Consider the following 26,364-nt stretch of genomic DNA (forward strand, 5'->3'; position numbering starts at 1 on the left):
AAGGAGATTTATTTTTATTTAAATGTACGTTTTAGAAATTCATTCAAAAGATTTTTTTTGGGTAAGTTTGGGTAAGAAATCTTTAATGCTACTTTCCCATTTAACAGTTCAAACTGGATTAGCAAACACAGCATTTGCGCACTTAAAATGAGGAAGCCACAACAATCACGTGTTATAAAGTGAAAGTTAAATTATGTATGGCGCCATCTAGCGGGCGGTGCTCACTAAACCAGATAATGTTTATGAGACGGTGTTTTGCTGCAATTTATGCTCTTTAAAGGCTTTTGGCTCTGTAGGGGATAAAAGGTTAGGTGCTTCAGTAAAATAAGGTTGATTGAAAATGACAACTTGCTCTTTCTTTTTTTATTTAAAAAAAAGAAAAGAAAAAAAGTAAAAAGGACATAGGACATTTAAATATTTATTTGGACAGAATTCTAAACTTCATTTTAGAAATTATTGCTTGGGTTTGATAAACATATTCCTTGAATAAAATATAATTTCTTTATTGCATTGTCTTGCCACAATGTATACCTGATATTATCTATTTACAGAAACATTTCTTTTCAATACAATACCAATAAAATTACTCTGTTTTCCCTGCAAATAAAAAAAATAAAATAATAATAATAATTTGTGCTTGGTATAAAATATGCAGCGTACCGCAATATCTTCAATCAAGTTCGTTATTATATTAGTTACATAATAATATGTACAAAAAATGGTCCATTGGAACTCGTGTCACGTGATCTGATGAGGTGTTTCGAGCATCTCCATTAGGAAAGTGTCAATGGGTGTGTCTCCAATCAGCTTGAAGAAAAACAGGTGCTCCAAACACTTGAGCCCGATGGATCGGAGGGCAGGGAGACGCAACAAAAGTTTAGCAAACCTGTTAAGCAGTGAGAGAAGATAGCAGATAATATTAAGAATGAGCATTAGATATGATACTGAACATACATGTGTAGGGCTGTACCTGCCAGGCTGGTCAGGGTATTTGTGTTTAGTGTAGGTCTCCAGTGAGGCGTAAACTTTCTCCCTCAGTGCCTCTACCTCCACTGGGTTGGACAAGCCTTTAGCGTCTATGAGAATAAAGATGAATCATGTCTATCAACTTCTCACAAATGTCATTACATCTAATTTATTAAAGTTCCCATTCACTGTAATCACATGAAAATAACGCAGTGTTTTTTGTGTTCCACAAAAGAAAGAAAATCACTGGGTTTAGAATAATGACAGAATTATTGGGAATTATATTATATTATATTATATTGAGCAAACTATCCCTTTACCTTGATAATATAATATAATGTAATGTAATAAAGTTTAAGGGATATTTCACCTAAAAATATATATTATATTATTAGATAAACTATCCCTTTAACTTGAATATTTTATATAATAAAGTTGAAGGGATATTTCACCTAAAATATTATTATATTATGAGTAATATAATATATTTACAAATTTGGGTGAAATATCCTTTTAACTTTATTATATTGTATTACATTATAGAACTTCAAATGAAATAAAATGATTTATTTCATCTAAGCGGCAGATAAGTGTACTATATAGATGGCAATAAGCAACACACCAGGGTTGAAGAGGACGATGGCTCTAAGGCAGCCTAGTTCTGTCTTATCCATCTGCATATCCTTCATTTTAGACACCAGCTCGGTCAGTACCCTGTCACACAAACACATACACACACACACAGTAGGTGTAATGAAATAAATGCTAGAGATTTTCTGATTATTCTCTAATCAAACAAGATCTTCACCTGTTGAAGATGGATCCCACACCTGCACTGTGCGCACTGCTCCTGTGGACATGAAGACCTGTGCCCAGCAAGATGCCATCTTTAACCGTGATTGAGCGATGAGAGAATGAAGCAATGAGGAGCTCGTTCCATCCTGAAGGAGAAAAAAATGACATGAATAGCAGGAAAATCATTTGTATATCTCCCTCTGTCTTCATGAACTCAAAACAGTGCTCTTCATTAACGATGACTATTTTATGAGCGCATGTGAAATGTTTGTCCAGCAGAGGTCAGCATTCCCATTTACACAACCAACACAGTACTGTCTGACCCTTTGACCTGGAGTGACTATGGACAATTGAAATAAAAAAAAATGTAAACCTAAACTTTAAATACAAAAAAGAAAACTGCTACCTTTGCAACTAAAAGTTGAAGATTAAGTATTAAAATGACTAAAAATGAAATAAAAATGAAAGCTATATAGAAATATACATTTCATTAATAAAATGGTAATAAAAATGATAAAAGCACACAACAAAAATACTAAAACTAAAATGATAAACTGAAAAGTATAAAAGCTAATTCAAAATATGAATAAATACTATAATAGTATATAAATAATACTAAGGGCTTGTCTTCACGGACACGGGTATTTTTATAACCGTAACGTTTTGTTACGCGGTTCGGCCGTTCGTCCACACGGAAACGCAGTATCAGGTCACTGAAACCGAACATTTTTGAAAACCTCTGCCAGGGTGAGGATTTTCAGAAACGCCGGTTGCAGTGTTGTCGTGTAGACAGTAAAACCGGGGTTTTTGGCTTGCGAAGTCAGAGTGTGCGCCGTTATCCGCTGTGTTTGACGTCAGATTGTGCACCGGAGATTTTTTTTAAACTGAGCATGTGTAGACGGGATTTTTTTTAAACGCAGGAGGAAAAACTCCGGTTATAAAAATACCCGTGTGGACTAGGCCTAAAATACACTGCTGGTGTTTTTAAGTGAGTTTCAGTTGAGCGCTTGTTTGTAAACAGTAACTTCAGTATCCTCGTCATGCATGTTCATGTATCTGTGTGAGTGTCACACACCTGCTCGAAGCAGAATGACCTGATCATCCAGAGGCAGATCGGAGAAATGAGGTATTCTCTTGGCCCACTCCACCAGAGTGAACAGTTGTTTGTCAGCTGCATGGCAGATATTAGTGACCGGGTCATTTGTCTGAGGAGGGAGGCCCGAAGATGTAAAGTGTAAAGGAGAAAGATAGTCATTTACATTTACCCCCCCACCCCCCATGTTTTTTCATGAGGATAAAGTCAGCAGATATGTATTGTGTAAATTGTAATTGACCAAATGTCTGTGTCTTACAGAGTTGCCAGGGCTGCTCTCGGTGTATGTCTCGGTCTTGGGTTCGACTGCAAGCTCTGCATCCAGAATCTTATCCACAGGCATTTCTTCATTGAAACTGCTCGTTGATTCAACCTCATTATCACTTTTCTCCTTCCCACGCTGCCTCTCTTCCTGAACCGCTGCGGGGAACCACAGAGGTCAAGCAGAGCAGAGTAAAAGAGTACCTTCTAAATCAGCGTAATTAAAAATTATCACACATTTGAAAATTCTTTAGGACTATACAGTTTATAGTGCACCTATAACCTTTATTTAACTGTGATATATTAAAATATATTTTTCTTTATTTAAAAGTTAGTTTATATTTTTATTTGGTTTGATTTATTTTATTTTAAAGTATTTTATAGATATTATTATAAAAAACATTTATAATATAAATATCATTTATTTATTTTATTTATTTAACCTTTATTTAACCAGGAAGTCCCTTGAGACCGAAATCTCTTTTTCGAGGAATATATAATAGAATATATTATTCTATTATATATTCCTCGAAAAAGAGATTTCGGTCTCAAGGGACTTCCTGGTTAAAAGCGGTCATATAAGGTTATGATAGAAATACTACCAATAATATATAATAAAGCATAATATTAAAATTAAAATCTCAGTTGCACTTTATTTAGCAGTATGTGCACTTATGTGTACTTACAGTGTACTTGCCTAAGAAAGTACTGGGTAATATCATGTAACTACATGGGTTAAGGTTAGGTTTAGGGTTAGTACCTAGTTATTGTAATTAATATAATAAGTACATAGTATGTGCATGCAAAACAGAACTGTAAAATAAACTGCAACTCAAAATCTTAAGAGTGACCTGGCCACAAAGGCAGCAAAAAAAACCCAAAAAACCACACCAAACAAAACAGTAATTCAAAGGTCAAAGAAACAACTTCCAAAAGGACTATCCTCGGTGTCTTTAAACACAAACCTTCTCGCTTCATGCCCATGGCTAGGCACTTCTGGTAGCGGCAGTATTGACAGCGGTTGCGCTGACGTTTGTCGATCAGGCACTCTTTGTTTTCTCGACACGTGTAGGTCAGGTCTTTTCGGATGGTCCTCTTAAAGAAGCCTTTGCAACCTTCACAACTATAAACACCATAGTGCTTCCCTGCAAACACAACCACATTTGTCATGAACCCCAGAAGAGATGGAGATGTATCTTGCATTAACTTCCACACCAAAACCAAATGCAGTTGTACAAAAAGTTGTACCTGAAGACCGGTCTCCACAAATGGCACAGATGTGTTTGGAGAGGGATCCAGGGCTACTGCACTGGTAGCTGCTCATGTTGCCCAGCGGAGCCAATCCCGGTGGAGGCTTGATGTCTTCTGAGCAATTCACATTCAAAGAGTTCATCTGTGAGACAGGAAGAGAGGTGAGGAGAGACGGACACAGTTAATCATACTGTGCAAACACGAGTAGAGTTTATGTCACAATACAGCAGATTGTTTGTGCCCTTCCAACACACACACACACACACACACACACACACACACACACACACACACACACACACACACACACACACACACACACACACACACACACACACACACACACACACACACACACACACAAACAGACTTCACCCTCACAAGGCCATTACACACGTAGCTGTGAGAGCACTGACATCACATTTCAAAGGGGAGGAAGGATATTTTGTCTCTCAGGAGAATTTACTGTTTTTCCATCACATTATTTTCTGCACTAATTTATTAAGCCTGCAGGTGGCAGGATATGGCCATATAAATATTAAAGCTATATAAATATAAAAAAAATAAAAAAAATAATAAAAATTACAAATATAATTAAACAAATAAGAATGTAACTAAAATGTAAACATTAAAATAGTAATAGAAACAAATACTATAATAGTATTTATTTACATATATTCATTTAGCAGACACATTTATCCAAATCAACTTAGAAATGAGGAATACAAGAAGTACATAAATAATACATTAAATAACACTGGTTGGATAAAATTCTTTGACAGAAATTATACTGGTAGAAAACTGAAACTTCTTTGTCACATTTCACAAAATTACAGCTTGTTGGAAATAACACAATCATGTCTGTGATACGTACCTTGTTTTTTCTTTACTTTCTGTTGTAAATAATATGGGTAAAAATATTATTTTTGCCTTTATTTTGATGAGATAAAACTCCAAAAAGTGGCCAAGAAACACCCATGTAACAATTTCAGAAGAAGAAACACCAGGCAAAACGAATGGCGTGTACTACAGCAGCATTGCAAGCTTTTCAACACGTTTTCTTTTCATTTCAATATAACTTCAAGCATATTTAGACCATGTGTGTCTGTCGGTACATACTCTTACAGTTATTGATGTCCTTTCATTAAAAGCCTAAAAGGTTTGTCTGAGTCAGTGGCTTTCTCTAGCCTCCAGGGAGAAATGAGACACGCATACAAAAACATAAGCTGACCTCTGTAACACCAGGGCAACAGTATGAGTGACATTCATGGTACAACGTGATGCACATCACAGTACATAGCTTAAATGTTCAGAATAAAAAAAATTCTAGCTTACTACATACTAAATACAAGTATGCAATGCAGTAACATGCTAAATTTAGGTCACATGATCTCATTTTGGGAATAAAAAGCAGTTCATTTTATTATTATTTTAAATAATTTTGACTGAAAATGATTTTTATGGCAGTGATTTAAAACTGCTATTTCAAAATGTTTGTGAGTACATTTATTTTGGGCTTTTGAGATTTGCATTTTTTTATTTAAAAGGGGATAATATACAGTACTCGACATTCAAATAAATGTAATCCTGTCATGACAACTCTCATCCGGAATCCTGGAATCGTTATTGGTTATTGCTGCTGCTTCAGAGCAAGTACGGGACTTGCTACTGCCAATACGTACACCGATAGTGCGCTGCAACTGCTACAGCAAATGCTTACCAAGTGTTTGAAGGTTGGGCAGCGAGCTCATTGGGTACTGATACAGCAGGCACCAATCAGCTGTGCCATATAGAGGATGATGTGATTGCAAGCTGATTGAGTTAAAGACCTATCAGCCTGTGCCATCTAGAGTTTCATGACAGAACTTTTTGTATATGTACCCAAGTTAGAAAGAAAAGCTCATTTCTAAGTTGGCATGCTAGACTCGATTTTATTGCTTTTAGTTGGTGTCAGCCTGAGAGAGCAAAGAATTATGGGAAGGTTCTTACCTGAGGGCTGTTGAAAGTGCTAAAGCCCATACTGGGTGTAGAGGGCAAGGAAATGGACGGTGAGACCAGAGACGGGGCGATGACTGAGTAGGGAGAGGCCAGGCCATTCATGGACGAGCCCAGGGTGCTCATGGGAGAGTGCAGTGAGCGGGAGGAGCTGATGACGGACGGATGACCCACCATGGAGCTCATGGGTGGCGGCTGAGAGGCGGGTGAATTAAGAGCACTAGTGTCTATGAAGAGATGAAAAGAGCGATTAAATGTAGTGCAAAAATGATTGCTAATAACATTCACTTAGAAATTGCTAGTACATTTCACAAAGAATTACAAAGAAACCGCAAGTGACATGCTGAATTAAATGTGAAATTTGAAACTGAAATAGTATTTTCTTGCAAAACATATAATCTTAAAGATTTACAACTTAAAAAAAATAATCATGTTTACAGTGTAAATATAAATTTAAAAAAAAGATGTGACAGGTCAGTATAAATATATCAGGAGGACGCAACATATATTTTTATTTAGCATGTCCAGACGTCAGAGAACCGAGTAGCTGTGCCCGCGGGAACGTCAAGTCCCTGTGGAGGCATGACTGAGTGCCTTTGCAAAACATACATTTCCTCCATTAATAAGGTATAAATCCGTGCTGTGTAATGAGTAATAAAAAATGTGCTGTTTGAGAAAATGTAAGAGGACACTTGATTGAGAGTCTATGAAATCTTTTCTGCTTTAACCATTCAGTCAGCAGATGGAGTGCTAAATACTGGTAATGGTAGTTAAAAAATAAAATAAACTTGCCTAGTTTGTACCATAACAAGCACAAATAATCTATCAAACGTAGTTCAAGGACACACACAGGGCAAAGGTTGCACCTTTTCGCCAATAACGATAGTGTTGCAATCCGTTAACTCGTTTCATCATTCATCAAGATGAAAATCAAATCAAATTAATCTAAGATTATGTTAATTTACAGCTTCAAGCAGCTGCTTTATTGAGATGAGCAACACAAAACCTTCATTCATGGTTTGGCCAGATAAACTGACAAGGTGATTGTAACTTTTTATGTTATTTACTGGCAGGTTATTTTAATTTACTGCACAATGCATTACTGCAAAATAAACCCAGAGAAGGTGATCATCAGGCATTACTAAATGGCTATCGAGCTATCAAGAATAGTACAATACCATAATACACAACAACAAGGACAAAACATTTCCATTTTTTAATCATTGTCTTTAATTTAAATCATCTATTATTCTCATGTTAAGAATTCTGTCAAGCTTTATAGCTTGGTAACAGTGCACAAAATGCATACAAACTACAATCAAAATTAACAATTTAACGTAATTATGACCATTACCAACTTGACCGTTCAAATGAATTTCCATGCAAACATTTCAGCGAACTTAAAAGATTTTGACAATAAGATAGCTCTTGTGAATGAATGTAGATTTTATAGCTTCTTTTGTAATATTAGAGAGATAAGAGTGTATTTATATGGTGCGGTTTCTTTTTTCAAACTTGAATAGATCCAGCTTTTTTATTTTATTAACTAGTAGGGGTGTAACAATATATCGTGCCACAATATATCGCAATACAAAAATGCAACAATACGTATCATGGATAGGATAGTGACAATATGTATAAATATGTATGAAAATTACTGTGTGAGAAAAAATTCAAGTTTTCAGAGTTTTAGTGTAAGTACTACATTAAACTACTAAATATAATGTGGATTATAATGTATAATAATGCAATGGGGGAATATTTGTGGGTCCTGATAATGCCAACTGTCTGATGTTACCAGTAAAAAGTGGCCGACATTATTTTAAATATATCTAGTCAGTGAAAGCGTGCAAGCATATTCATCTACAATAACTCATGAATATTGTTATTCTGGTGTCGACATTGTCCTTGGGTTACAAGCACCAAGTCCAAGCCTATTCATGTAAACCCACAATATAATATCAAATTTAGCATTTTAATCAACAGTACATTTTTTGTTAACCTTTTACCATATGTCTTGGAGTATCGCAATAATATCGTATCGTGAGTTCAGTATCGTGATATGTATCGAATCGTGACATGAGGGTATCGTTACACCCCTATTAACTAGGTAAAATCAAGCATTACAGCACTTAAGAACTCATTATGCTTCTGCGTCAACTCGACGGCGTAGCTACGCCGTCACTCCTACGGCGTCGTTGCCGTTTTATGGTTCTGCGTCAGGTTGAGTTGCATCGCGGTGCATCTGACCAATCACAGCCCTTGTGGTCTGCGTCGCCTTGACGCGTAGTTACAATTTTGTGGAGGTGCACGTCGAGCTACGGCGGAGGGGTCTGCGGGGGTCCGCCGTCGATTCGACGCAGAAAACAGGCTTTAGACACTGTTATAAACACAGTCAGTCTGCTTTCTTTCAAGCTGGTTGCATGTATTTGTGTGTGTGTGTGTGTGTGTGTGTGTGTGTGTCTGTTCGTGTGTGTGTCTTAAGACTCTGGGTAGAAGGGAAAATATCTGTGGCAGATGGTCAAGATGCCTTTGGTAGGGAGGAAACATGGCCAACCAGTGATCCACATGTCAGCCTATCCTCAAATGTCCCACCGGATCGATTACATTCAAATCAGACCACAAAAGTCAAACGCATGAAACAACATTTTTATGGCTTTGGTACTGCATCTTTAAATTTGACCAAAAAATAAATTAAAAAAACCACACGGCAAACTAATGCTGACGATCAAATTTATATGTTTTGTGGGTTATAGGATTCCCATTATCACAATATATATTTCTTACCTTTAACTCCAAAATATATGACATACAGAAATAAAATGTATTGCGCAATTTATTTTGACTTTAAAATCTACAAAAATATACAAGTATAATGGAAGATATCGAAACTGACATCCTGTAGATGGCAAGGTACTTTATCTCTATCTCTGCAGACTTGCATTGAATAAAGTTATTTTGAACTTTTGTATTTTTAGATGCATCAACCTTTGGCTGATAATTCAGATCTTATTCTACTGAGACAGTCCATGTGCCAGACATTCATCGGGATTTCACAATGACACTGCAGTGCCCATGACCTTTGTACAGCTGTCTGATAGCAAAGTGCAGCCTTTGGTAGACTTCTATCAAGTTCAGAGGAGACCACATGAAATTGCACAGGCAAGTGCAGGCACAATCACGTACATTGTCACTGCAAAAAATGGGAAAAACTTGCATTTCATGCAAAAAAAAAAAAAAAAAAAACGATCAGTAACCTCATAGATACTCTGTTCACTCAAAACAGACAAAGCTGCATCGTTTCAATGAACATGACAAGACTATAAGCCCTCAGTCTGACATTAGTCACGGATTCAAGAGCTGGAACGCAACAGGATTTAGAGTGGGCTAGCTGAAATCTTCTGATTGTTAATGACTGGTCAGCTGATGTGTGTGAGTCTCCAGCCGGGCTCCAATTCATTAAGCCTCTCACTAACTAACTAATAATTCACAATGGCATGATAGAGAGAGGGAAAGTTCATTAACTATTTTATTCTAGATTTCATTCTGAATCTATTATATTTATTGTATTATTTGTGTATTGCATATAGAAAAATATAAAATAAAATAATAAAATTAATTTTACATTTTTTACAAATATTCTATGTTTTCTTTCACTGTTTTTTATCGATTGTTTATTAACTCTGTTTCTCTGAGAAAACAAATGCAAAATGGGAAAAAGAGAAAAACAATCAATGTTGCTTGCTAACAGAGAATTACAAATACTTACAAAGCTGAACAGACTGGAAAGCGACATGGACAACATAGAGTGTACAAAAGAGCCATTACAAAATGTACAAAAGAAAAGACACACATTTATATAGATATATAAATAACGATTAACATTTAGACTTCTATTGTTTTCAAATAATTATTGTTTTTTTTACACAGTAAATAATTTTAACTGTAAAAATGCGACAGTAAAAAACTGTTAATTGTTTAACAGCAAGTTCCCGTACTATATACCAAGAAAAACTGTAAATAGATCTAAGCTAACATTTAGTGTAATTTTACAGTAAAATACTGTTAAATGTACCATTTTTGATTATATAATGAACTTTGATTCATCATGTGGCTTATCTCCTTACCACCAGTGTTATTATGGTGAATGTCATTATATGTTAAGAGTACAAAAGAGATGTTAATAGCAGCACCGTGAACTTGCTAAAGTTTGATTTTCCGTTTAAAATGTATTTGTTTTTTGGAGAAAGCAGTTCTGAAAATATGTTTACATTTTTACTGTGTTCCACAGCTGCCAGATTTAAAAAAAAAATTGTTTACAGTGTATTTTAATTATTTTTTAATAACATAATATAATTTATTATTAATTTATTTAATTACCTTATATTATTTTAGATTCAGATGATTAGATTCATTTATTTATTAGAATGTATCAACTACAAACAATGCCTTATTGCGAAAAGAACCATTTTGCATTTTCAGAATAAAAAAAAATACTGAAATTAGCTAACTTAAACTGCTGGTTATAGTGCAAAATAGCTAGGTAAAAGCAAAACTTTTCAAAATAAAGCCACGTTATTAAAATCAATTTTCGACTTTTTCATAGGGACGTCCTTAAAAGTAGGTTTTGTCAGTTAGCTTTTCAGATATTAATATTACAGATACAATATTATTGGTTGGAACCACACAAACACATACACACACCCACTTTATGAAAGCCAAAAAGGTTCCCATCTTTCTTAATCGTTTGAAACGCTTATTTCTGTCCTAAATGAAGTTGACATCTGATCAATAAACTGGCACTAAACTCTCATTTCATCACTGACAAGTATTTTTCAACCAATTTACAAACACTTCAGCTAAGAACATGGGGGTTGAAGGAAGGGCAACAGACACAAAAAGGTGGAAGGGGGGCAGAAGTGATTGAGAAATGGGACACTGTCCCACTCTATCCCAGTCTGCTGTGGAGAGCTGGAAGACATTAAATCAACCCTGATTACCGCCATGTGTCCATAATCCCCCAAAGCCCAAGACACACACACACTATACTTCAGTTACCAACATTACTTCATTAACCATATCATAAACTAGTTTATCGGCACACAGTCTTTTTATGTAAATGTTTAACTATACACTGAAGATAGCATCTACACGTGGGTGATGCCAATAAACGTCCTCTTGTAATCTTATTTACTTCTGAACATATCTGTATCTAAAAAAATTGAATTACAGGCAATAATACTATCTTTACTACCTAAACATTTCATTCACCGTTCTTAAAATGCGATGAGATGACTAAACGCCTGTGAAGAGACGACTCAACGCCGGCCATATGTTATGCCCTAAATTAATACATGATTAACTAACTGTATTTTTCTGTGTACATTTCTGAAATGCGCTTTCTGTAAAGCTGCTTTGAAACAATATGTATTGTGAAAAGCGCTATACAAATAAATTTGAATTGAATTGAATTAAAATGTTAACACATACATTAATATGTACACACTCCCCCGCTCATGTTTTTCTTATCAGTCCTGCTGTAATAATGCATTATGTTTATGCTCATGTCCCCAGAATCACTGACAGAGGTGGAAATAACCAGGACTCATGCATGCCTGAGGAGGTCTGGGATTTTTTTACTATTATTGATGAAATGTAATTTTCTAGAAGGATTTTGTGTTTGAGTGTGTGTTCTGCTGTTGCACAAAAGATATACTGTACTGTAGGCCTATAACTGCAGCTGTATGTGGATGACGGGGTGAGTGCTTGGCAAGGTAAGAGTTAAAGAATAGTATAAGCATTTTGACTTGAGTGAAGCGGAATGAAGTCAATGAACTCTGAGTGTGTCCTGTAGTAACCTCTGTATTAATCTGTTCAAAACAACCACATTGTCACATGCATCACTAAGATTTCAAATAACTTCTGCTGACAACTGCTTTATAGTCACTCATGAAAGAGTAAAATAAAGACAGACTGGTACAGTGATCGACACAGACAGACGGACGGAGGGGCGGACACTAAACGTTACAGTCTGAAAATGGACATCAGAAAAATGCTGACCGGAGGCGATATGCTGACATTTGGAAACAAACTCCACAGGAAATAAAGGAACATTAATCAGTTTCAAAACATCCTGTCACATCGAGATCATATGACATCTGATAATCAGGAGCATTGAGGATGTTATAGTAATGGACTAAAAAAATGATTAATGTTCGTGATATCATACATTTGATGACCCCTGGTAATGTCACAATGTAACAATCAGCAGAGATCCACAGGGACTGTCCCACTGAACATTGCACAAGATACCGTGAAGTAACAGTGTTCAGCGGCAGCCAGACCTCTTTATTTGTCAAAATGAACCTAAAGTGAAAACAATTCAAAAGCAGCGGCTGACCCTCAATAGTCTGAATTCTGGAGAACTACGAACCTCAAAACAATGTCAAGATGACACGTCTACTATATTTGCATTATATTCACTGGTTCCCAAAATAGTCCGATTTTTATTAAATGATGAGTCTTATTAGCCAGCCAGGTCAAATAGACACTCAAACTCACAAGTTATCTGGTTTTCAATGAGTCTGACCAATCCTTCACTGATAGAACTCGCTGAATATATGTACACTACCATCCAAAAGATTGGGGTCGGTGAGATTTTTTAAATGTTTTTGAAAGAAGTCTCTTTTTCTCACCAAGGCTACATCTATTTGACAAAAACTACATTAAAACAGTAATAATTAAAAATAAAATGTAAAGTTATGTTAATTTAATTATGTGAAATATGATTACAGTTTAAACCGTTTTCTATCTGAATATATTTTAAAATGTGATTTATTCTTGTGATGGCAAAGCTGAATTTTCAGCATCATGACTCGTGTTCAATGTCACATGATCCTTCAGAAATTATTCTAATATGCTGATTTGCTGCTCAGGAAACATTTCTTATCATTGTCATATCAATGGTGAAAACAGTTGTGAAACTTGTGCATTTAATATTTTTGTGGAAATTACAAATATTTGTAATATGAATGTAAAAGTGTTTGATCAGTTTAATCCATAATAAAATATTAATTTATTTAAAAAACTTACTGTTACTGTTATCTCCTGCTATTGTAGCACAAATAACAACAACAACAAAAAACAGTAGGAAACACTGGATAAGGGTCACACTAGCCAGCTGACCAGTCAGGAAAATTACCCAAGACAACAATTTCTGTTCCAAAATTCCTGACACTGTGCTTGTTCTCGAAGGCAAATAAGAGACATGTAGAAACAGTTAAGGCACAAACACCCACCCCAATACATGTGCACACCTCTCAGCCAAAACAAAGCCAAAAGTCTGTACATTTCCTATCATCACTGTAAAGCTGCTTTGAAACAATCTATATTGTTAAAAGCGCTATATAAATGAAGGTGACTTGACTTGACGTTTCTCAACCTTCAGAATAAACTTTCTAGTATAACTTTCTAGAAAACAAGCTGTCTTGGCATATCTCAAACCAACAATCTCAATCAAACCGTAAAAAGTGAATAGATGTTTTCAGTTTTACTGACAGAGGACTCTTCATAAGGAAATCTTGACATCGAACCCAAATGTGCTTCATGTGCTAACTTCTAAACTACCTTTATTTATTGACTTACAATAAAGAAAGCAGCTCTCAAGTTTCCCAGAGCAACAACTACATACACATTTTACACACAAAAAAGTGTTTACCAATTAGAGAGTTAGTTCACCAGAAAATGTAAATTCTGTCAGTATTTACTCACCCATGTGTCGTTACGAACCAGTACGACTTTCATTCATCTTCGGAACACAAATTAAGATATTTTTATGAAATCTGAGAGCTTTCTGTACACTCCATTCTTGACAGCCTATACAAGTGAAACTTTGAAAGCTCAAAAGTACTGAGAAACAGTTGCGTAAAACGAAAGAACCTCATTGGTTACACAGCACGTTTGAGCTTCCAGAAGAGGTTTGTTCTTGCGCGTCATTCATGTTCGATTGAGCTTCTGTTTATGTTTGCTGACCAATGTTAATGCCTAAATTAAATCTGTTCATCATATAAAGCGGTCGAGTCTCTTCAGAAAATTTGGACTAAACCACTCAATTCATATGGATTCAAAGTTTCAGTTGTATAGGCTGTCAAATTGTCAATGGAGAGTAGAGAAAACTCTCAAGATTTCATAAAAAATATCTTCATTTGTGTTTCCGAAGATGAACGAAAGTCTTTCGGGTTTAGACAACATAAGGGCGAGTAATTACTGACAGAATTTTCTACTTTACTAAGGTTCACTAAGGTGAACTAACCTTTTAAAGGAGACTGCTACACATTTATTATCACAATATTTTTTCTTGTGTCAAATCAACTTAGATCATTTATGTGGTTCAGATAACATCATATTTTGAGTTTCTGCTAATTAAACTCTAGTTTGAATCTCCTTCATTGTATTAACAAAAACATTTTTATTTCAATGAAGGCAACCATGTTACTTACTTTTTCCAAGTTAAACCACCAATACACAATTTTTTTACAGTGTAGGTTACAGTCTTAGCAGCATTATACAGAAGCATGTGTGCAACCACAATGCAGTCAGCCCTATACATAACCTTTAATCTAAAAAGAAAAAGAGGATCTCTTTCTCAGTATTGATCCCAAACACTAACCTACTGCCAATCCTAACTGGCTCTTTGGTAAATCACGCCTCTACCTAAATTTTTGCAAAACTTTGAAGAGTTTATTTTGAACTCTGAAGACTTACCTTTACATTCAATTCCCTGTAGTTTCCAAATGAACACTAGAGGCAGTAAAACACTAACATTATGATAACAGAGGCAGATTATCACTTAATAAAGATGCAGTTCTTTGCACAATATTATGTTATGACCTTAAAACACTTTTACCATTGCGCATGATTGTTTTTTGACGTAGTAAACTTGCACTGTAACTCATCTGGTACAGCATTGCACTTGCGTTTAGGAGCGCACTGTTTCGGAGCGGTCCAGTGAAACACGAGCCACGATTATAAAGCAAAAACACTTGTAGAAGCAATCTAAAATTGCATGCATTTTTATCTCATGTTTGCTTAGTTAACTATCACTTAGGTTTAGGGTAGGGTTTAATGTTGGCGGTATGCTATAGAGCATTAACCTTTTAGAATCACACTAATGACTAATGAACCACTGAATAACACATTGTCACATTCAAATTATTTTGGTTTGGATGGAATTGAATGTGCTTTTAAACGTAACTCTTTAAAAATGTAACATTTCACTTTAAAAGTGTCAAGAAAAATGCAAAAAGCAACGCAATATCATTTTGCAGAAATTTTGCTAAATGGCCTGTGTTGGTCAATCCCTATTAAAATGATGTTATGGTCTTATATGTAACAATTAAAAGCAGCTGCAGCCTGCAGGTCTACAAAACAAGGTTTTCTTATGATATCTACAAGTCTGAGGTGGTTTGATTTAGCAGTAGTGCTGGAACAGAACACAAAAATCACAGTACGGCTTATTTACGTTTTTTTAGCCACGGATCCGATTATTGTTCAGATCAGCAAAAAAAAAAATATATATATATATATAGCTACTGTATATATATATAGGCTAAATATTTTTTTTGGGGGGGGGGGGGGGGTAATGTTAATGTAAAATAAGACTTTGTTCACTGTAGAAATAAAATATAGTTTCATATTTGTTAAAGCTGTATTTTGTTGTTTTATTAATATTGATGACAGGCAACAGTAGGAATATTAGGTGTGTGCTGTCACTTTAAGACCGACTGCACGGACCGAAAAAACTGACAAATATCCGTTTCTTTCTCAAATCCGTTTCACTTGTGACATAAACGAGAGAATACTTGCCGAGACGGGCATTTAGACGGGTATTTTGACATCATTTTTTGTCTATGTGTCCGTTCAAGTGCAAGGAAAACGCACCTCTCTCTCTGCGTGTGTGCGTCCGAGTCCCGATTTTCGCCGCTTCCTCTACGTTTACAATTGTTTTAATGTGTAAATTGGCAAGACACAACACATCCGAATTATAACCTTTCACTCTATGATGGTTACATTTTGCAGTTAATCCACGAATCACATGCGTGCCGAACCGTGGGGCCTGGGGTCTCATTTATAAAACCGTGCGTAGGATCCTTACCAAAAGTGTAGGCCTACGTGTGCCCGAAGCCAAAAATGGCGTAGGCCTACACGAAAAAATATTCAGACTTATAAAACGTATGTATGCGAGAACCTGCGGGCAGAATTCACTTTATAAATCCCAGTCAGTGGAGGGTTGCAGAGCACATGCATCTGCTCCTCGAAATAACCATACACGGAGCTTACAACGCCTAGTTTTACTATGCATATCTGCATATCATTTGCATATGATTATTCATCCATGTGATAACATGTTTAACGTACAAGACATTAGGAAAATAAGAAATTCACATTACATAAATAAAAATCATTTAGTAGCCTAGCCTATCTTTGCCTTGTTTTTTAATAAATAAAACACATACTGTAAAATACATTTCAGAGAAAGTTTTTCTCAATCTTTTCCACTGGCTAAATAGTATTTTTAATTGATTTATATTTTTAATGGAAACAAATAGACCTTGTTGTGCATTATTTGCATGAAAGTATTTTCTCAGACAATCTGCTATTATCATGATAAGCAATTATCTCTGTAGTTAAAATATTAAAACACAGCATACCAGAGGAAAAGTGTTCAAAAGCATTGCATCCACAACAAATATTTCTATTAATTGAATATAAAAAATGTTGTAACTTCTCAGTAAGGATTTCACGTAGTTTAAGTGTTTAACTCCATTAACGAGAATGGCATATTTAATCTGAATGTTTATATCAGAAGTAAAACATAGTTGAAATCGTTATTTTATTTATTTAAAGGGGTGGTAAAACAAGATTTCACTTTTCTAACTTTAGCTAGTGTGTAATGTTGCTGTTTGAGCATAAACAACATCTGCAAAGTTACAGTGCTCAAAATTCAAAGCAAAGCGAGAGATATCTGCTTTTAAAGGGGCATTCGGCAACTCTAGCTATTTCTTCGCTGATTTTCACTTTTGTTGTCGCATGTTTTCTCAACGAGCTCCCCCTACAGCTGTGAGGCGTATATTTCACAACAATGTCGTAAAAAAACTCACTTGCGGCACCCTCCTCCCGCTTTCTACCGCTGCTCATGTGCATTTGTTCTTATCGGAGCCGACCAACTTTATCGTGTGGAGCTGTGTCTACCGAGGTGGGTAATACATCATACACACTGAGAGCGGCGTGTGTGTTTATGTCGAATTGCCGTAAAGCAGTTAGTGTTTCTCGCTGGTTCTCGCTTCTCACGAGACTTCCTATTTCTTATTTCCTATTTTAACTTACCGGGACGTTAGTCCCCATGTTGCAAGATTGGTTTTCCACCTGGGAACGCTGGGGTGTGCGGGGAAAGTCACCATTCTCACCAGAACAGGTTATTAAACCATCCAAATGATTTCTAAAAGTTTTTTTTTAAGTTGAAAAAGTTGCCGAATTCACCTTTAAATAAATCAATTTTTAAGGACTACAGCAAACGGCCGGTAGGGACTACACGAGATTCCTCCAGGGTTGCTGACATCACTAACCCCACTAAACCCCTCCTCCGAGAATACTAAATAAGGGGGAGAGGTAATTTTATATAGCTTTGGAGAAGAGTTGTTGTGGTATACTAGGCTGTTGTTGCTGCAATGCCGTCGGGACGCTGTTATTTTCATCCGGATTACAGGTCCACTTTGTTCAGCCTTCGTAGGGTCGCGGGAGTTAGGGATCAATGGTTAAAATTTATTTTTAACTCGGTCCCTCATTATTACCCAAATCTCGCTCTCTGTGCTGCACATTTTACGGAGGAAAGCTTCCACAATCTTCGCAAGCTCAATGCAGGATTCGCACAACGGCTTGTCCTGAAAGATGGAGCAGTTCCAACTTTAAGAACAGAAGCTGTTGTTTACGAGCCACAACCTGTAAGTATGATTTAGTTTTTCGTTGATGTGTTTTCCTGTAATAGTTCGTATTGTTAATTGTACGTTGTAGCAAAGAAGTAAACAAATGACAACGCTGTTTGGCTCTGCAAACCAGTTAAATGCTCATTCATATTTAACCGACAAACAGCTGACGTTACAAACTGTTTTTAATCTCAACAGCGAACTTGGAATTAGTGTAAATTATTCTTTGATTAGAGCTTTTATGTATTGTTTATCTACATGCATTCTAAACATGGTTCTGTGTTTGATTTGGCTACTGTAGTAAAGCCAATGTTTAGTGTTAGTTTTGGGTTAATAGTTCTGGCGACAGATATTTGGCTACAATCGTTCTAAAAATACAAAAGTAACGGTGGTATACAGTCAGTAACGATCACTATAGATCCGCAGTCTTTACTCTAAAAAATCCCTATGAGGACTGTAGTATAATTTGTTAGAACGATTATATGAAATTCTTGTTAATGAAGTTTATTTTTTGTAATACTATAATAATTAGTACAATTAAATAACAGCATATCTAAAAAGTAATGAGACAACAACAACAAAAAACAAACCTTTCTGAAATGTCGTTTAACAGCCGTTCTTGAACAGGTTCTGCTCGATCATCTTCACTAACATTCTCTGGGTCCGATTGGTTTTATTGATGCCATTGTTTATAATACACCAAAGCACAAACTACTAGTAAAGGCAAGGGGCATGACATTTCCGAAAAACGTGCACTAGGCGGTTAACGAATCACAACACACTGGGCCAGCTAACCAATCTGAGCCCACTGCGTAGTTTTGAGGGACTGGCCTCATAAAACCCAGAAACCATCAGACCGTTTTTACAAGGAGGGGCAGAGCAGTGTAGAATAAAGGTAAAATATATGAAAAATAATGCAATTTTTTTAAAAACGAAGCATGAACACATGTGAGCACCCCACAAACACAATCAAGCCTTCGAAAAAACGTGTTTTACCACCCCTTTAAACTGTTACTGTGAACATGCACTGTATTTATGATAAGGGCTCATAATGAAGATTTACGGTTTTAGTTCATCTGCCGTTAGCCTATATGCGCCAGTTTCACTAAACGGCCCAACACGCTCGCTGGCGCTGACATTTAAGAAGGGATGGATATTTGCTTCAAGTGACACATATTTGCTTCAAGTTTCACAGAAGAAAGGCAAATCATACAATTTTGGAACAACATGAGGGTGAATTAATGATCACAGAATTGTAATTTTTGGGTAAACGGTCCCTTATTTGTCATCACTGGAATTAAGAAGCCTAGACAAACGTACTAATTAGAAGGTTATGTCAACATACTTGCAATGTATGTTTCAGCCCTCATTTACAAAACAACAAGTATACCATTATTAAAGACACCTAGATGTACTCCAAGGTTAATTAATGTAATCTCATTTAACATGAATTTGTAAAATGAGACATGCAAACATTAATGAATGCAAGATCACCATCTAAGAATTGGCAAGTTTTATTTGTTGCATCAACATTCAGAGAAAGGTAGAAACAGAAGGAGAAAGAACAACAGAGAGTGACTGACCGTCAATCAGCGACGACAACTTCCGTCACTGCTTTCTATTGTGCGATCAAATGGGAGTTTGTCCTTGTCAGTAAAAGTATTTACACACACCCACACCAGCAAATGCCCTCAACAGAACTATTGTCAGAGAGACAGAGGTGGTGAATGTGTAGAAAGAGCACACGAGAAACAGAGAAGAAAAGAAGTGAGAGGGTGAAGTACTGCAAATGTGTGAGATATAAAGTGATGTACCAAAAATAGATTGATCCAAGCAGACTTTCCTAAAATATCCGCAATACTCCATTTAAACAGCATAAGAGCCTTGCCAAGTATTCTCACCGTCAACGGCTGAGAGCAGAGGTTACAGGTTAATTACAAACAAGCTAATATATATATATATATGTTTTTACTGTATGTTTGAACAAATAAATGCAGTCTTGGTGAGCAAAAGAGACTTTTAAAAACCCTTCAGCGTATAATACATGTATTATAATTCAAATAAAATAATAAATAAATTCAGAACAAAATAAACCAAAATCAAGCAAACTCCTACCAAAAAACAATCAATAACAAAAACAACAACAACAAAAAAACTACAAATCCTTCATGTGTTGGTTGAGTAAGTCAAATATATTATTTAATATGATTGAGTCCACCTGACTATTTTCAGTTACAATTTAACACATTTTACATCAATTAAACAAATTCATCAGTTTGGGGTGGGACTATTCATTTGTCCAACCAATGACAGGTGAAGAGATCAGGAAAATAATAATTACTTTACAAACCAATTCTAGTTGTGAATTTAAGAGGTTAATCCCTTGCTTAGTAATAATAAAAGGAACAACAGCTTCTTTGCTCATGACAAAAAAACACATACCAACACGTCCCTAAAACTGCAAGTATCACAATCTAATCAGATTTCAAATTAGTCAAACAAGTGTTTTCCCAATTGTTTTACACAGCAATCCTCTCATCTTCCTTTAGGATGCACCAGTCGTGTTGTTCCTGAGAGCATAAGAATAGCAGTTTTGGACCAGGTATTATTATATACTCACGGTGGTTGTAGTGACCATTCTCTCTGTCGTGACTCTGACCGTGAAGAGGCAACACCGGCGGATGCCACATGACCGCGAGCACCAACTAAACCTCACCGGGCACAGTAGAGCACCTGTCCGAACACAGACTCACTCCGCTGATGGAACAGATGGGATATGAGCGAAACAGGACGGCTGTAGGGGAAGGATCCGTGGGGAGGAGTCTGCTAGTTTATGGGATTACTCGGATTATCAACGATTGAATCCAGCAAGAACCGTTTGCTGCCACAAAGATCAGCTTCCCTCCAAGCTTTGACAAGACTCCTTCTGCACGGACCACGTCTGCCCGGACAGAGGCTCAGGGTATCATTAAATCTATCAGCCCAGATGGGCCACCTGTTGCCCGGCCAGGGATGAAGTGTGCTCAAGTGTGTGTGAGATTCAAATAACGAAGCAATTTGTTTGATTCAGATTTCAAGATTATATTTACAGTAAACATCTGATTATCAAATAAATTCTATAATTTACCATTATATAACAGTAAGATGGGCATATGAATACTTCTATTAAATGATTAGTTCAATTCAGAATTAAAATTTCTTGTGAATTTACTCAGCCCCATGTCATCCAAGATCTTCGTCTTTCTTTCTTCAGTTGAAAAGAAATTAAGGTTTTTGGAGGAAAACATTCCAGGATTTTTCTCCATATAGTGGACTTCAATGGGGTACAAAAGTTGCAGTTTCGATGGAGCTTCAAAGGGCTCTACACAATCCCAGCCGAGGAAATATGCTTTTATCTAGCGAAACGATCTGTCATTTTCAAAAAAAAAAACATTTATTTACTTTTTAACCACAAATGCTCTACTTGCACTATAGCTCTACGATGCGCCACGAATTACGTAAAATCATATTGAAAGGTCACACGTGAGATAGGCGGAAGTACCGACCTAGTGTTTATTAAGCGAACGTACAAAGACAAAATTCAAACGCCATTTACAAAAAAAAAGTTAAAACAACGATGTCGAACTATTTTGAAGTTGGAGGAGAAAATGAAATGGAGTTTTTCGCTTTACCCTACCTTTTTGAACCGGAACACGCATGACGGTTCAACACTACGATTATGTAATGCGTGGCGCATCGCAGAGCTAGTGCAAGATGAGCATTTGTGGTTGAAAAGTATATATGATTTAAATTTTTTATAAAATTACAGATCTTTTCACTACATAAGATCCTTATTCCTACTGGGATCGTTTAGAGCCCTTTGAAGCTGCAATTTGGACCTTCAAACCTTTGTACCCCATTGAAGTCCACTATATGGAGAAAAATCCTGGAATGTTTCCCTCAAAAACCTTAATTTCTTTTCGACTGAAGAAAGAAAGAGATGAACATTTTGGATGACGTGGGGGTGAGTAAATTATCAGGAAATTTTAATTCTGAAATGAACTAATCCTTTAAGCCAGTAAAGTGGCAAAGACAGCTCTTTCTCACACATGCACACTCACTATGAAGCATAGATCACAGCCAAGTCTGGCAGGCTCCTCTCACACACCTGCTATTATCCAATGTACTTCTATCTCAAGACAGTGCCATGAATCAACATTAGCACCGAACAGGAAGAAAAATGAGCTTGAAAATTATACTGTTCAAAAGGGTTTTGTTTTTTAAAGAAATTAATACTTTTATTCAGCAAGTATTCAGCAATGCATTAAATTGATCAAAAATCACAGTAAATAACTTACATTATTACAAAAAAAATTAAGTTTCCAAAAAAATAGTAAGCAGGAGAACTGTTTTCAACACCAAATCAGTATATTAGATTTAGAATGATTTCTGAAGGATCATTTGACACTGAAGACTTGAGTAATGATGCTGAAAAATTACATTTGAAAATATATTAAAATAGAACAGAGTTATTTTAATAGTAATAATATTTCAAATTTTTACTGTTTTTAATGTATTTTGATCAAATCCCTTGAAAGCACTTCCTACTAAAGCCTACCATACATCAATAATGATGCCATTACAGTTTCATTGACACAGAGAGACAGTAGAGAGAGAGCTGACTTTATGACAGAATGCCTTTAGGGTAAATCTAAAAAAGCCTCTTTAACATGTCATCCAATAAAAGCAATGCCCCACATGGATCAGTCTGAATGAAAAGAGAGTTGAGATCACACAGAAGATTGACACAATTGGAGCTGCCTGCAGAGATATTAGAAGCCACATCACCAAAACAATAGTATTAGGTTCTCCATCTCCTTGCATTTTTCTTATTGCTAACAAAAAACATTAGACATTGACATCACTATTAAACTTAAAAAAGGTATTAAACCTAACAAACATTATTATCGTCTTCCATCTTAAATAAGTATTGGGACTTGGGATAATTAAGAGGGTATAAATATGTACACACTACTATTAAAAATGTTGGGGTCTGTAAGATTTTTCTTAAAATTTCTATTTTTGCTCATTCAAAACATGATCAAAACAGTAATCTATTTTAATGAAAAAAGTTCAAATAAATGACAAGTATCGGTATCAGAATTGGCCAATAGTTGTTTGTTAAAACCAGTATTGGTATCTGCCCAAAACAATCCAAATTGGTGCATCCCTAGAAAAGAGTTTTACATTTTAACATTTCAAATAAATGCTGTTCCTTTGAATATTGTATTCATCAAAGAATCCTTAAAAATAATAAGCAGCAGAAGTTTTGTCAACATTGATAACACTATAAAATGTTTCTTAAGCATTGAGCCCCAAATCACTGTATTGGATGGATCCCATAAATGCAGTCTTGGTGAGCATTGAGACTTCTCAAACATTTTACAGCCTGCAACCCATGTTGACAAGCAGTTGAACACAGTTCAACCCCGCTACTGAGATGCAAAGGTCCACGTCTGACATTTCAAAGCAGCATGTCCTCAAGGAAGCACTCAGAACATGTCCGGCGATCAAAATAGATGTCCACCCTTGCCCCAGTCTACTTCACCCCAGACTTATATTACTCCAGCATGTTAACATATCCAGAATGAAGAGCTAATAAGAGCTGAGGTCCAAAATAGTATCTAGTACATTTATCTATAGCAGCTATACATTTATCTACAGTAGCAGCACCACCGGTGTAAAGGTTATGGCAGTGCATATGAATTGTCAAACTTCTCTTTAAAAGGACTAATCATCCAATTTTATTACAATTAATAAGTACAATCAACTGGTAATGATCTCAAAATCTAAAGACTGACAGGATCATTTGCCTAAAGAACACACGTTCTTTTCACATGGATGCATATCCCGATTTTCCCCAAAGCCTTTCCCAAAGAATAGGCTTTTCTGACTCTCTTGAAAGTGATGTTAAGGGAAAGGCTGCTCAGTAAGTCACATGTTGAAAGCCTTAAGCGCATATAGGAAATCTACAGAAACCGCTGTGAGCAGTTTGAAAGCATGGAGCTGACAATAACAAAGGTCTCTGAGCCACTCCTGTCTGATGACTGTAACACACGTGTCCTTTTTTCTCATCTATGTGTCTTTGGACTTGCAGAGTGGGTTCACATTGTTAAAGGTGGAGGAATGTTGTCAGTTATAAACACTTCTCTGAAAGTCTATGAAAGCAACAAAAAAAAAAGCTGAGAGTAAAGGCACAGCTGGCTTCAGTGACAACAAAAAATCCTATAGCTCAAACAGTATAGCATGTTGCTGCTAGCAATGTCAAGGTCATGGGTTCCAATCCCAGGAAATGCATGAACCAATCAAATATGAACCCTGAATGTTCTTTGGATAAAACATCTGCCAAATGCACACATGTAAATGTAATTAAAAGGGAAATAAAAGTGTATAGCTGTTCACTTAATCACTGTGATTGATTTAACCATGTTAACCTGGTTCAAAGTTCAAAACCTGCAGCGTGTCTGTCTGGTTCTAAAAGCAATAGAAATAAACGAAATATTTATTCATCAGTATTAGTTCCCATTCTTATAGCTTTTTGCATGAAGATCTCGGTTATCCACAACAACTTTAACCCTACATATTAATACAGCATACTATTCTTGCGTTTGCTCTACAAATCTCTGTAAAATACATAGAGTAAAAACATTGTTGATACATATTCTTCATTGAAAATAAAAAATACATCTGATATTACCTCAAAAGCATAGGCTATACATTAGGCTGAATTTTTGCTCTGCTGGAAAATCCATCTTAAGCAGGTGCTGTGTTTTGGAACATGGAAGATGTTTTCAAGCTGGTCATTAGCTGTATCAAACCAGCTCAAGATGGTCAAAACATGATAGCTGGTCATCAACCATCTGATGACCAGCTAATAACCAGAGTGGACCAACCAAAAACCTAAAATATTACAACACACAAAACATCTTAAATTATATTTAAGGGTATAATAACATGTGCTAATCTATTGTACTCTGCTGAAGTTGTTTTTAATCTGAATTCATAATTAAGCATTTAGTAAATTCATTACAATTTATGACAATGTCAAGTAAGTTGGATTAAGAGCGTCATGCGCTTTAATTAGGTGTCAAACTGGCTACTACTTATTTGATTCGAGTCTTATGACTCACAAACTCAACACTATAGACTAACATTAGAACTGTCTAAAATAATGTCATTCGCCTTCACTCCTGAAACAAGTCGCGAAATATCCATTCCTAATACAAGCTGTACACTACTGGAAATCTTCTCAAAAGCGCTAAATTAACGAATCCGACCTAACAGGAGTGATTTGAGGGCGATTGATTACATAAAAATGCAATTAATATGCCAACCGTGCCTGTAAACCGCGGCGTGATCACCTGACCAATAAAGCACGCGGGTTGATAGGAAAATAATCAGTCTGAACTGAAGTTCAACAGCGAAGTTGTTTAATTAAACTTTGACGACACGCACGCGTGTGGCAGCAAACAGCACGGGCAACTGCGCAAATATGATACAGAAGAGCAGCAACAGGAAATGACTTACGGAGATGTAAATATGTGTCGTGAGTATCCATTCCGAGTCAGTTTACTGTCAGGTCTAGTCCTGGAGCCGCGCGCCACCCCTCTCAATTCCTCTCCCCGGCCCGAGTGAACTGAAGTCAGCGGCGCTGCTGGCTGGGTCGGGGCCGCGCTCAGGGGGAGGCGGGGAGGAGGGGTTTCACAAACGACAACAATCAGATAACACACAGCCAGACAGATGATTTAAGAACATGTGTACAACACTTTATACAAAATAACATTTAAACAGTATAACCATGACTAATAATTACTATTTAGAAACACAAGTAAATATATTGCAAAGTTATTTATGACATGGCCTTAACACATGCTATAAAAGAACAACCATTTACATTTATGTATCTGACCGATGTTTTTATACAAAGCAACTTACATTGCATTCAAAGTATACATATTTTAAGTTAATGTATTTCCTTTGAAT

At 36.1% G+C, this 26,364-nt stretch overlaps 1 protein-coding gene across 3 annotated transcripts; it reads right to left on the minus strand.

Moving 5' to 3' along the window:
* Window positions 1-348: 348 nt before the first annotated feature.
* Window positions 349-26,100, minus strand: rxrgb (retinoid X receptor, gamma b). 3 transcript variants are annotated; one of them, XM_077221103.1, is made up of 10 exons: window positions 25,909-26,100; window positions 6,356-6,588; window positions 4,364-4,508; window positions 4,081-4,260; window positions 3,114-3,274; window positions 2,837-2,966; window positions 1,775-1,907; window positions 1,589-1,680; window positions 971-1,076; window positions 349-886 (listed from the first exon to the last, which is right to left on the minus strand). In XM_077221103.1, the coding sequence occupies exons 1-10, from the start codon at window positions 25,937-25,939 to the stop codon at window positions 739-741; spliced, it is 1,359 nt and encodes a 452-aa protein (XP_077077218.1). In that variant the 5' UTR covers window positions 25,940-26,100; the 3' UTR covers window positions 349-738. The 3 variants fall into 3 exon arrangements, with proteins under 3 accessions (XP_077077218.1, XP_077077217.1, XP_077077219.1); XM_077221102.1 differs by lacking the exon at window positions 25,909-26,100 and adding an exon at window positions 20,963-21,105; XM_077221104.1 differs by lacking the exon at window positions 25,909-26,100 and adding an exon at window positions 14,132-14,218.
* Window positions 26,101-26,364: the final 264 nt, after the last annotated feature.

Source organism: Siphateles boraxobius, unplaced genomic scaffold, assembly GCF_051911475.1.
Source record: "Siphateles boraxobius isolate OS27281-9 unplaced genomic scaffold, OSU_SipBor_1 8, whole genome shotgun sequence".
Taxonomy (NCBI): domain Eukaryota; kingdom Metazoa; phylum Chordata; class Actinopteri; order Cypriniformes; family Leuciscidae; genus Siphateles; species Siphateles boraxobius.